We start from the raw sequence: 10,496 nt of genomic DNA on the forward strand, positions 1-10,496 counted from the left end.
AGAGATCGGACGGGTTCAGTTCACAAATTGCCAATTAATGGAAAGTTTTTAAAGAAGTACTATCCAATCACATGGGAAATGCAAGAGTAAGACCATTGTATTGATAGCAAGACGACCATGGTATTAATAGCAAAACGACCATTGTATTAATGACAAAATCATTACAAGAACAAATACAAATACAATGATTGAATTCCTAAGGGGTCGAGGGGAGGAAAGTCTGAAGAGCAGCTTTTAGCTCCAGCCACTTCGCTTCGCTCAAAATTATCTCAGCCTGCCGTGTCTTCTTGTTGCACTGCAGTTGCTGGATACGCCGTGCACCGGCAGCAAAGGCAGTCAGCCGAGCCTTGTTGGCCTCAAAGTCTTTCTCCAGCTCGGAAGCAGCGGCCGACCTTTGCCGTTGAAGGTCAGAAATTTGACGTTGGAGGTCAGAGATCTGACGATCAAACTCGGTTAGCTTTGCTTTCTTCGCCTTGATTGCCTCCATCTCTACTCGGCCAGCCTCATGCGCGACCTTGGCCACCTTCAAATCGTCCTCGGCTTGTAAGGCTCGCTCGAAGATGAGAAAGTGTTGCCGAGTCCGCTCTAGGAGATCGGTGAGGAACGAGATACCCTCCGGGCTCAGGTGACCACCGCTGGCGAGGTCATTGAGACACTCTCCAACAGAGTCAAGGCCCTTGCACCGGAGAGCTTGGGAGGCAGTCAGAGACAAGACTTCGTGCAGCTTCACGAAGACTTCGGCGGGCGTGGCTCCTGCCGATTCGGCCGGAGCAGCAGAAGAGCCGGCCTCACCGGTCGTGCTCTGAAGAAGAGCATCGAGCTCCACTTCCCACGACGGCTGCACATAAAAAGAGAACTTTGTGAAGAAAAGTAAGACGTCGTGATATAGCGCATAAAGAAAAAGGGGATTGTTTTAAACCTGCCGAGAGGAGACTTCGGCCATGCCCTCTGGGTCATTGCTCGAACTCAGGGAACTCAATGGCCGAGCCCAGTGCTTTAGACCGCTACGCAATTCACGCGGCCGATGGAGGTCATCTACATTTGATGGCCACGACGGCGGCCAGGAAATATAGACAACTCCCCTCGGCGCATAAAATTGCCGGTGAAATGAATGTTCGGGCACCTGACATTTAATAGTCTTTTAAAAAACATGTGCCGCACAAAAAAACCAACACAACAAAAAGCGAGACTTACAAAGGCCGAAGAGATTTCCTGTGGAGGAATGAGAGGGTCTTCGTCCTGCGGGTGGATCGGTGACTCAACCGTGGCCTCAGGATCGACCATGGGTCTCTTGCCCCGATCCGCCGCAGTAGGACGTGGTCGAGCGGTCGCCTCGACTACAGGAGGATGGACGGGAGGAGAGTTGACTGGTCGACGGCGGCGTTGCAGCGGGACTTCGTCACTCTCGCTCTCGACATCCTGAACAAAAAGAGAAAACAGTTAGCATTACGACCATAAACCTAAAGAAACAAGTGGAAGCCGAATTATACCTCCAAAACGACCGTTGGAGTCAAGGGTGCTTCGGCAGGCGCAGCCGACTTCCCCATTTCAGGCGCCACGACCGGCTCCGAAACAGGGGCTGGTGCGGCGATGGGATTGGCCGTGGTCTCAGGAGGAGAGTCGGCAGGAGCAGGCGTCCCAGTAGTATCACTAGGAACGACATGAATCTCCCGGTCGCCCTTCTTCGCCAATTTCTTGACGCGCTTAGAAGGGCGAGGGGCATCATCCTCCCGCTCGGCCTCTCGATGGGGGCGCTTGGTTGGGACCGTCCGCTCGGGGGTGAGGGTCTTTTTCATAGGCGCCAACTTCTTCGCCCTCGCCACCACGGCGACCACTTCAGCCTTCCTCGACCCACGACCCCCTGAAGAGCAAAGTAATTAATAACAGGAAAAATATAATAAAAAACAGAGAAGGAGCGGAAAGACTTACCTTGGGCCGATTCCTTAAGTTGGGTCGAGGGCGCTGGTCTCGGCCGGTCGCCAAAGACTTTGCTCACCACATCTTCGACCGCGGCGCCGAAGAAGTCGCAGGTATACGCGTCCCACCAGTCGTCGAAAGTGTCGGTGCCCAAGGATTCCGGAACGGTTGGCTGAAGACGGAACTTCTTACACCGTTCCTGAAACTCTTGCTCGTTCGTCCGGCACTCCCTCTCGAAAGAACCAGAAAGACGTCCCTGGCTCAGGAGGGAACGAGAGATGAGAAGGGGCACGGGGCAGCCTTGGAGGTAGCCAAGCTGCCGGGCAACGAAGTGGGGATGGTAGACCTCCCAACCGGCCCGGCGGGCATCGCAACCTAGGGGAAGGTCGCGAGTCAAGACAAACGACCCCCAGGACTGACGGAGGCCTGCATCCTCGGACTCGGCCTAAGCTGCCGTCGGGAGCTTGATTGAGTCAGGGTATTCCTGGCGCCGGCACACCAGGAACTCGTTGTCCGAAAGGACGTCGAGATCGAAAAAATGTTTAAGAACCTCGTCAGCCCGGTGCGGAGGGGCCGGTCGAGAGGCCAGTTAGGGGCCAAGGGCGGCCGAGCGCTGGAGAACAGGGACTTCAGGCCGAAGAGTGGAGAAATAGACCTGCAGCCAGAGTTGAAACACCCAGAGGGGTCCGTTCTGGTGCGGGTCAATTTTGTTGATGGTCGTCTCGGCCAAGCAACGGAAGAGGTTGGCAAGAATAGCCGGGCTGAGCGCCAGGGAGTGACCACTGGCCAAGGCCTGGGCCACCGGCATGTTCTCGACCAAGCACTTGTTCGACCTGGTACAACAAATAAATTTGTTGTACCAGTAGAAAAGGATGGCTTCATGTTCTCCCTTCCTCAGACTCTCCTCGCCCCGGCCAGCAAAATGGAGGATGAGAGTGTTGTAGTTGAAGAAGTTCTTATGAAGCTTCTGAACTTCTTCTTTTGAAGTCTCCCGATCGCCTCGACCGAGCGTTTCGACGGCCCGCTCGTCGAAAAGCGCCTTCAGGTCAAGAAGGGAAGGGCATCCAGAGAGAGTGGCGTCGATTGGGAGGCCGGATGGGGAAGTCCCAAGAATTGCCGAGATGTCGAGGACCGTGGGGCCGAGGGGGCCGAATGGAAGGACCATAGTGTTGGTGGCCGAACACCATAGAGTCAGGGCCGCCATAAGCAGCTCCTTGTCCATGGTAATCTCCATGGTCGAGAGCAGGATGACATCATAGATACCAAGGGCTTTCCACTCCTCGCCAAAGAAGGACCTCATTCGGTCCACCCAGGCGGCCCAGGCTGTGGTGGTCGAGGGCTAAGCTCCTTGAGGCCGAGCCAAACACCATTTCGACCAGTCAAACCCTTAAAGCAGGGGTGTTAGGCACTGCTCCTTGAGAAGATTAGTAACAGACGGCGGCACTTCGTCTCTAAAAAGGGGGCCCAAAATCTGGTGAGTGGTGGCCATGTCATTTTCAAATCGCAGCGTCTTAACGGCGCTCCGATCAATGAAATCCTTGCATTTGTTGATCTCGTCAGAGAGCTTCGAGATAAAGGAGGCCATTATAGAGATGGTAGGAGAGAATTCGGAAGAGCTGGAGAAAATAATTGCAGAAGGAAGAACTGGAAGGTTTGAGCGAACAAGGATAAGGAATTGGAGATTTTGGAGTTTCTGAAAGCGTAAGATGCGAATGGCAGAAATGTGGGTATTTATAGGCTTTTCAGAATGAATATCAAACGACTGGAATTCGAAATTGGGGGAAAATTTAACCGGGAAAAGTTCCCAATCATTTCGAATATTTGGGGAACCTGCGAAGAGAGGATCGAGGAGTCGAAAATCCAGGACGCACGATTGCGTGCGGCGTCAGTTTTAATGCATTAATGAGGATAAGGCGTTTCAGTTAGTGCACGGTTTCGAGGCCCACGATTGAAAGCTTTTGAGAACGGCGTAGAATCGACACGTGGCCACGCGTTGGGGGCAATGAGGAAAGTGCAATCATGTCTCATAAATGCGCAGGAATAACGGTCATTAAGAAAGTAAGAGTCCAAAAAGCGATAGACGTTTTCGCTTCTTCAAGGTCGAGGCCCGACCAAGAGTTAACAGTCGGCGACCTCAGAAGCGAGGGGGCAATGTTTGGGCCCAAAATATTATTGTTGGGCCGAGCGGCAGGATGTGCTCGGCCCAAGGTGATGATAAATACTATGGGCCGAATAATAACTCCCAGGCAAGCTGGCTGGGTTGGCCAAATATTATCCCAAGTAGTCCGGGTGAATAGAAAAGGGTCGAAGAAATCCTAGTACAACCAGGATTCTCGACCGGCAAGGAATGGAGTCCCGAAAAGAAGGAAAATTCAGAATCCCAGTGGGAGTAGGTTTGTTCGAGTTAGAATCGAAATGGGGCAGGGACTCCCAATCCAAATCGGAATCGGTTTTAAGGAATGGGGTACTATAAATACAAGAGAGCGTACAACAGAAAAAGGACCTTCAAATCAACATACAATTGCCCTGCGCAAAACCTCTCAACACCTTGAGATTTTTTCCTTTTCTTTTCCTGCCGACACACCTTCAGTTTGGATAAACAGCACTGCTGCCGCAGAATCAGCCGACCGAGAAGCATCTTCAGTTTGGATAAACAGCACTGCGTCGAGGTCGACCGATTATCTATCCAAGTCTCGGTCGAGAAAGGTTTTCGAACCTTTGTTGGCAGAGGTCACCTTGCTAGCCTTCTCGACATAGTTAGGTGTTACGAATTACATTGCTCGGCGTACTGGTCGCCGAGTGGTTTTATGATTGGATACTCACAAGTGAGTTTCAGGGTTCGGCATTCCGACGGCCGAACTACGTTTACCATCAAGACATACATCACGTTCGAGTACCTGTGCCCATACACCTTGGTCTCGATTCGACGTGCTTATACTCTCATGAATATAATCACAGTGACCGAATCGGGCTCGGACGATTTGTGAACTCCGCATAATTAGCAGCCTCGTCTTCAGGTTGTAGAACCCAGAGACCGAGAGTGTTCCTTCCTCGGTCGCAATCGCAAGTTAAAGAAGTCAGCGACGCGCTCAAAGCTACATCAACAAATTTTACACCTCGGCCAGGCTCGACCGACGAGTTGGCACGCCCCGTATTCGACCGAAGGACGTAGTTAGCTTATTAGTTACTCGGCCTGCGCGCCACGTAGGTTTTGTAATTTTTAGGGTCAACAAATGTATATTCACATCTCTACCTAGCACGAGGCATTTTGGGAGCTCACTGGCTTCGGGTTCCGTAGGAACTCCGAAGTTAAGTGAGAAGAGGGCTAGAGCAATCCCATGATGGGTGACCCACTGGGAAGTTGCTCGTGAGTTCCCAAAAACAAAACCGTGAGGGAATGGTAAGCCCAAAGCGGACAATATCGTGCTACGGTAGTGGAGCGGGCCCGGGAAGTGATCCGCCCCGGGCCGGGATGTGACAATTTGGTATCAGAGCCTAACCCTGGCCGTGGTGTGCCGACGAGGACGTCGGGCCCCTAAGGGGGGTGGATTGTGACATCCCACATCGCCCAGGGAAGTGATCCTTAAATGTATATTCACATCTCTACCTAGTACGAGACCTTTTGGGAGCTCACTGGCTTCGGGTTCCGTAGGAACTCCGAAGTTAAGCGAGAAGAGGGCTAGAGCAATCCCATGATGGGTGACCCACTGGGAAGTTGCTCGTGAGTTCCCAAAAACAAAACCGTGAGGGAATGGTAAGCCCAAAGCGGACAATATCGTGCTACGGTAGTGGAGCGGGCCCGGGAAGTGATCCGCCCCGGGCCGGGATGTGACAGGTCCTCTTGATACTGCTCATTTGATCTTTAGATTAATGTGATACGAAAACTATGGTAAGTGTAACTTTACTCAATTAATAAAAATGAATAATTATCATAACATGTCAACTTGCTATTATTAAAAAAATGGTAATAACATATTTTTCTTTGCAAAAGACAAGGTTTTTTTTCATATATATATTTTTAATTTTTTTATTATTATTTTTAATTTATTAATATTATCAAGTATTTCTAAATCTAGATTTGTTACCATGTCTCAATAAGTGTACATTAATAAAATAATAGAATTATTATTAGCACTCTAAATTATCATCTTCTCACAAACGTATTTTTTTCTTCTTTTAATTATAGAAAGTTTTCTTTTTCCTTTGAAATCCACTTAATACTGTAGTTTAGTGGTATTCCTCTTCATTTGTAAGTGAGAGGTCTTAGGTTTGATTCTCACTAAAAGCGAGTTTGAACAACATTATTGCTAGCTCATTGTGAGGCTAAGCCCACCCCTTAGTGAGATAATATCGTTTGTTCAAAAAGTCACTGTCTCGATTAATGCCTAGGTGTTTGAAATTAAGAAAGGGCATTTAGACCATCTAGGCACCCGTCTAGGTGTCAACTCACTTAGAGAGAAAATAGATAACTTTCATTTTGCATTTTTTTTTCTTCAATAAATTGTAAGAGACTTGTTGAATACTTAAATGAAATGAACACATATTATATGCTTGTTCTCCAGGTTTTGATTATGTTCTCATACTTCATAATTTATATGTCATTCTATTTTATTGTTTATGATAAATATATATATATATATATATATATATATATATATATATATTAAGCATAAACACGCTTATTTACACGAAATATAATGAATTTACTTAATTCTGCCTAAACGATATGCCCTGTCTAACCGTCTAGGCGCTATGCTCTATCTTACCGCCCGACTAGCACCTAACGTCTTTTAGAATCTTAATTAAAAATGAGCAAATTATCTGTTTATAAGCATTATATGATATCTTATCGTTGACTTTTAGTATATCTATATATATACCTGCTTGTCATGAAATTGGCAATATTAGCATTTAGGAATTGCCGGTCGCCTCCTATAAGTGATCACACATTGTTCACAAATCCTCCATTGCAATTTGCGTTGTGCTTTTATTTCAACTTTGTACTTTATAGGAAATCTGAGAGAGAGAGAGAGAGAGAGAGAGAGAGAGAGAGAAGGAAGGCATGAATCCTTCTCTTTATGAAGCAGCTGCAACTGGCGATGTTGGCTTCTTGGAAAAAATTAGAGACGGTCGTCTAACAGCTGATCTCTTTCAGAAAACACCTGAAGAGAACAATATTCTTCACATTGCAGCTGAATTCAAGCAAATAAACTTCATCAAAGAAGTGAAAATACATCATGAATCTCCCCCGTTTTGGGCCACCAACAAGAACGGCGAAACTCCTCTACATGTTGCTGCGAGAGTAGGATGTGATGAAGTAGTAAAGTTCCTCATTGACCACACAATATCGCTACCTATTGAAGGAGTTGATTCAGAAGAGGTACCAATTGACGGTGAGGCTTACAAAAAGCTACTCTGGATGGCTAATTTGGAAATGGATACAGCTTTGCATGTTGCTGTTCGATACGATCATGCTGGAGTAGTGAAGCTTTTGATGAGAGCTGATCCTGAATTGTGCTGTTCATGTTACTGCATCAAGGAATCACCCTTGTTCCTTGCCGTTAGAGCCGGGTCTACCAGCATTGCCGATTATATTTTAAACGAGACTCCCACTCATATATCTCCTTCTTTTCAGGGAACAAATGGTGTGACAGCTTTGCACGCAGCAGCCACTCGAAAATACTTCGACAAAGGTAATTAACTTCATGACATTGCTTGGTACTAGACCCTTCTTATGCATGGAATCCCATAGACATATAACTGGAGCATGATCCACAAAACTGAGATATGAATCTCAGTCCAGCTACAGCTAAGCAAGGTCCTTCTTAGGAGACTTTTTAGTTGGTATGCCTTATTTCATGTTTATACTTGATTCCACAGAAAAATTTCTAATTTTTTGCATATCAACATTGTAGGAATTGTGGAATCTATGGTTTCCAGAAATCCTGGGATAATCAAAGAAGTTGATGAAATAGGGTGGACTCCATTACACTACGCATCACTGAAAGGGAACCTTATAGCAGCTAAACTACTGATTCAAAATTCTAACTCTGCTTGTTACATCCCAGACAAACTTGGAATGTCAGCTCTCCACGTTGCGGCATATGCAGGGCATACCAAAATAATTGATGAGTTGATTCAACGTTGTCCTGATATTTGCAATTGTGTCACTCAGAAAGGCCAAACAGCTCTACATGCAGCAGTTTTAGGCGAAAAAATAGATGTTGTGAAGTACATTTTGAAAACGCCTAAGCTTGCGATACTTATAAACAAAGCAGATAAGGATGGAAACACTCCTTGGCATCTAGCTGCTATTCGCAAAAATAGTAAAATTGTTGCTATTTTAAGGAGAGACAGTAGGTTGAACAGAACTGCTATCAATAAAAAATTTTTGCAAGTTAGCGACATTTTGCTCGCCAATAACACGGGAAGAAAGGTATGCAAATCTTTTATTTATTTCCCTTGGATTTCAACTTTGAACTCTCTATTTTCTTTTCTTATATTGGAGAGAATCAAAGGCAGAACATATCTTAATCCAAATTCGTTACCTTTTTGTTTTTAAGTCCTGTATATGTTTATTAAAAGTGTAGTGCTTTATTTATGTTTTAGGAAATCATAAAAAGTCGCAATGTTCGCTACCTGGGAGACATTGTCGTTCCCGTGCCATATTTTCAACAAGAAATCAAGCAGGAGTTCAAGAAATTTGAATCCCAAGAGGAGATCAGTACGTCTGAGACGCTAGTCAATACTACAAATACGAGAGAAAACTTGCAGGCTTATTCGGATCCGACCTTCAATAAAAATGATGCGAAACTTGTGGTAGCGACGGTCATTGCAACCGTTACATTTACAGCCCTTATCAACCCGCCTGGAGGGTTTAAAGAAGATGGAACATCAGTTTTAAGAGAAAAAGCAGCTTACAAAGTATTTTCGGGTTTTAACCAGCTATCCTTCGTACTCTCAGTGTTTGCGATATATAATGAATCCAGTCCGATATCTGTCCTATCCACCCATCTGCCAACACCCGCGAGTCTTATTAATTATTCCATTGCTGGAATGGTGATAGCATTTTGGGCAGCCCTGGCAGCAGTGGAACCCAAGCCACCCGGGCAAAGTATGGTTAAATATTTTTTGTATGGTGGCGACGAAACCGTTGTTTCTGATACGCTCCTGCTTATTGTTGTAATTGTAGGCGCACTAGTTGTTATCTCGGTTGCGAAGCGTCTATTTCAAATAATCATGAGGAAAAGAAGGATCCACGACTTCCAGAACCACGTAATTTAATGGCTCCTGGAAGTTATAAGTAACTGGTATTTATGGAAATGTTGGGGGTCGTTTGATTTCAATTTAAAAATAATTTAACTTTTCGACAATGATGAATGTAACTATATTACTTTCCAATTTTCTATTACATTGATCGTCGTTACCTTTTCCAAAATTAGTGGAATCAAGAAATATAATCCTATAAAAAATAACTAGACAATGGTGAAAAACGGTCGTTCACAATATTGTTGTGCTTGAGTGTGTCGTAATTTAAAGTTAATTCACAACGGTTTTTCACCGTCATACATATTTGTATCCCACAACGGCTATTATCAAACAACCTTTGTGTATTTTTGTCATGTATTACATGTATCCATCACTTTATAACGTTTGATATAGTGTTAGACGATGGCGTTTAGCTTAAAGGTGTCGTATAAGTACTACTTGTGGCGTTTGTCTCGTCCCAAGTCTTACACCACTTGCACATGAGATCTGTCTATGGTCAAGTAATTATGGGAGGGTTATAAATTATAATCACTTAAGTACACTGGAAGTGCTTCTGCATGAAATGAATTATATTAAGAAATGTAGAAACGATGCTATGCAAAAGGGTTGGGAAATACTTGGAGTCTAACATTACTCATTAGACTAAACTTCAGAATCCCTTCCTAAATTTGTATCCGTGTTTAGAATTCATTTGTGAACTAAAACTTCGTCAATTTACATCCTTAAATGTAACAAAACGTTCACCATTGGTCCGTTTGATCAACGCCGTGAAACTTTTGGTCTTAAAAGACAATGCGCCACCCACGTGAGTTTTTTTCTTGGGGTATATCGGGCAACAAGAGGAAAATCACCTAATAGTGCAATCTTTTCCATCAGAAAACACCTACTAAAAACCTTCATATTAAGCTGTATAACTGTTGTTAAGGAGGACATACCGTGTGAGTTATGAAAGATTCTAAACTTTCATAACCAGTAAGTTTTTTATCTTATTTTTCCTAACGTCAATGCATGAAATTGAAGTTGAAGGTCACAGGAAATTGAAGTTAAAGGTCACAAACCGTGTGAGATTTTTAACATAACCGCGGGTTTCTTTGGCTACTTCTTAATTTGATTAATTGACTTAACTGCAAGACAAGACAAGCTGAGAGTGAGAGAGTAAACCACCGGTTCATACTTAATTACAGAGCACATACGTTGTGGGCCTTCATTCTTGTCCATTAACTGGTGTCTAATTTGATCATTAAAAGTTGAGAGAGGAGAGTTCAATGCCATGTGAAGAGAATGGCATGCTAGACGATGTACAATACCAT

The 10,496-nt window shown here is 45.0% G+C and overlaps 1 protein-coding gene across 2 annotated transcripts; it reads left to right on the top strand.

Annotated features, from left to right (window-relative positions):
- The first annotated feature begins 6,817 nt into the window (after window positions 1-6,817).
- On the top strand, window positions 6,818-9,318 carry LOC137724718 (protein ACCELERATED CELL DEATH 6-like). 2 transcript variants are annotated; one of them, XM_088694200.1, is made up of 4 exons: window positions 6,838-7,610; window positions 7,833-8,353; window positions 8,527-8,841; window positions 9,110-9,318. In XM_088694200.1, the coding sequence occupies exons 1-4, from the start codon at window positions 6,980-6,982 to the stop codon at window positions 9,116-9,118; spliced, it is 1,476 nt and encodes a 491-aa protein (XP_088550326.1). In that variant the 5' UTR covers window positions 6,838-6,979; the 3' UTR covers window positions 9,119-9,318. The 2 variants fall into 2 exon arrangements, with proteins under 2 accessions (XP_088550324.1, XP_088550326.1); XM_088694198.1 differs by having other exon boundaries at window positions 6,818-7,610; window positions 8,527-9,318.
- The last annotated feature ends 1,178 nt before the right edge of the window (window positions 9,319-10,496 follow it).

The sequence above is a fragment of the Pyrus communis genome, chromosome 5 (genome assembly GCF_041283825.1).
Source record: "Pyrus communis isolate YQ-2024b chromosome 5, ASM4128382v1, whole genome shotgun sequence".
NCBI lineage: Eukaryota > Viridiplantae > Streptophyta > Magnoliopsida > Rosales > Rosaceae > Pyrus > Pyrus communis.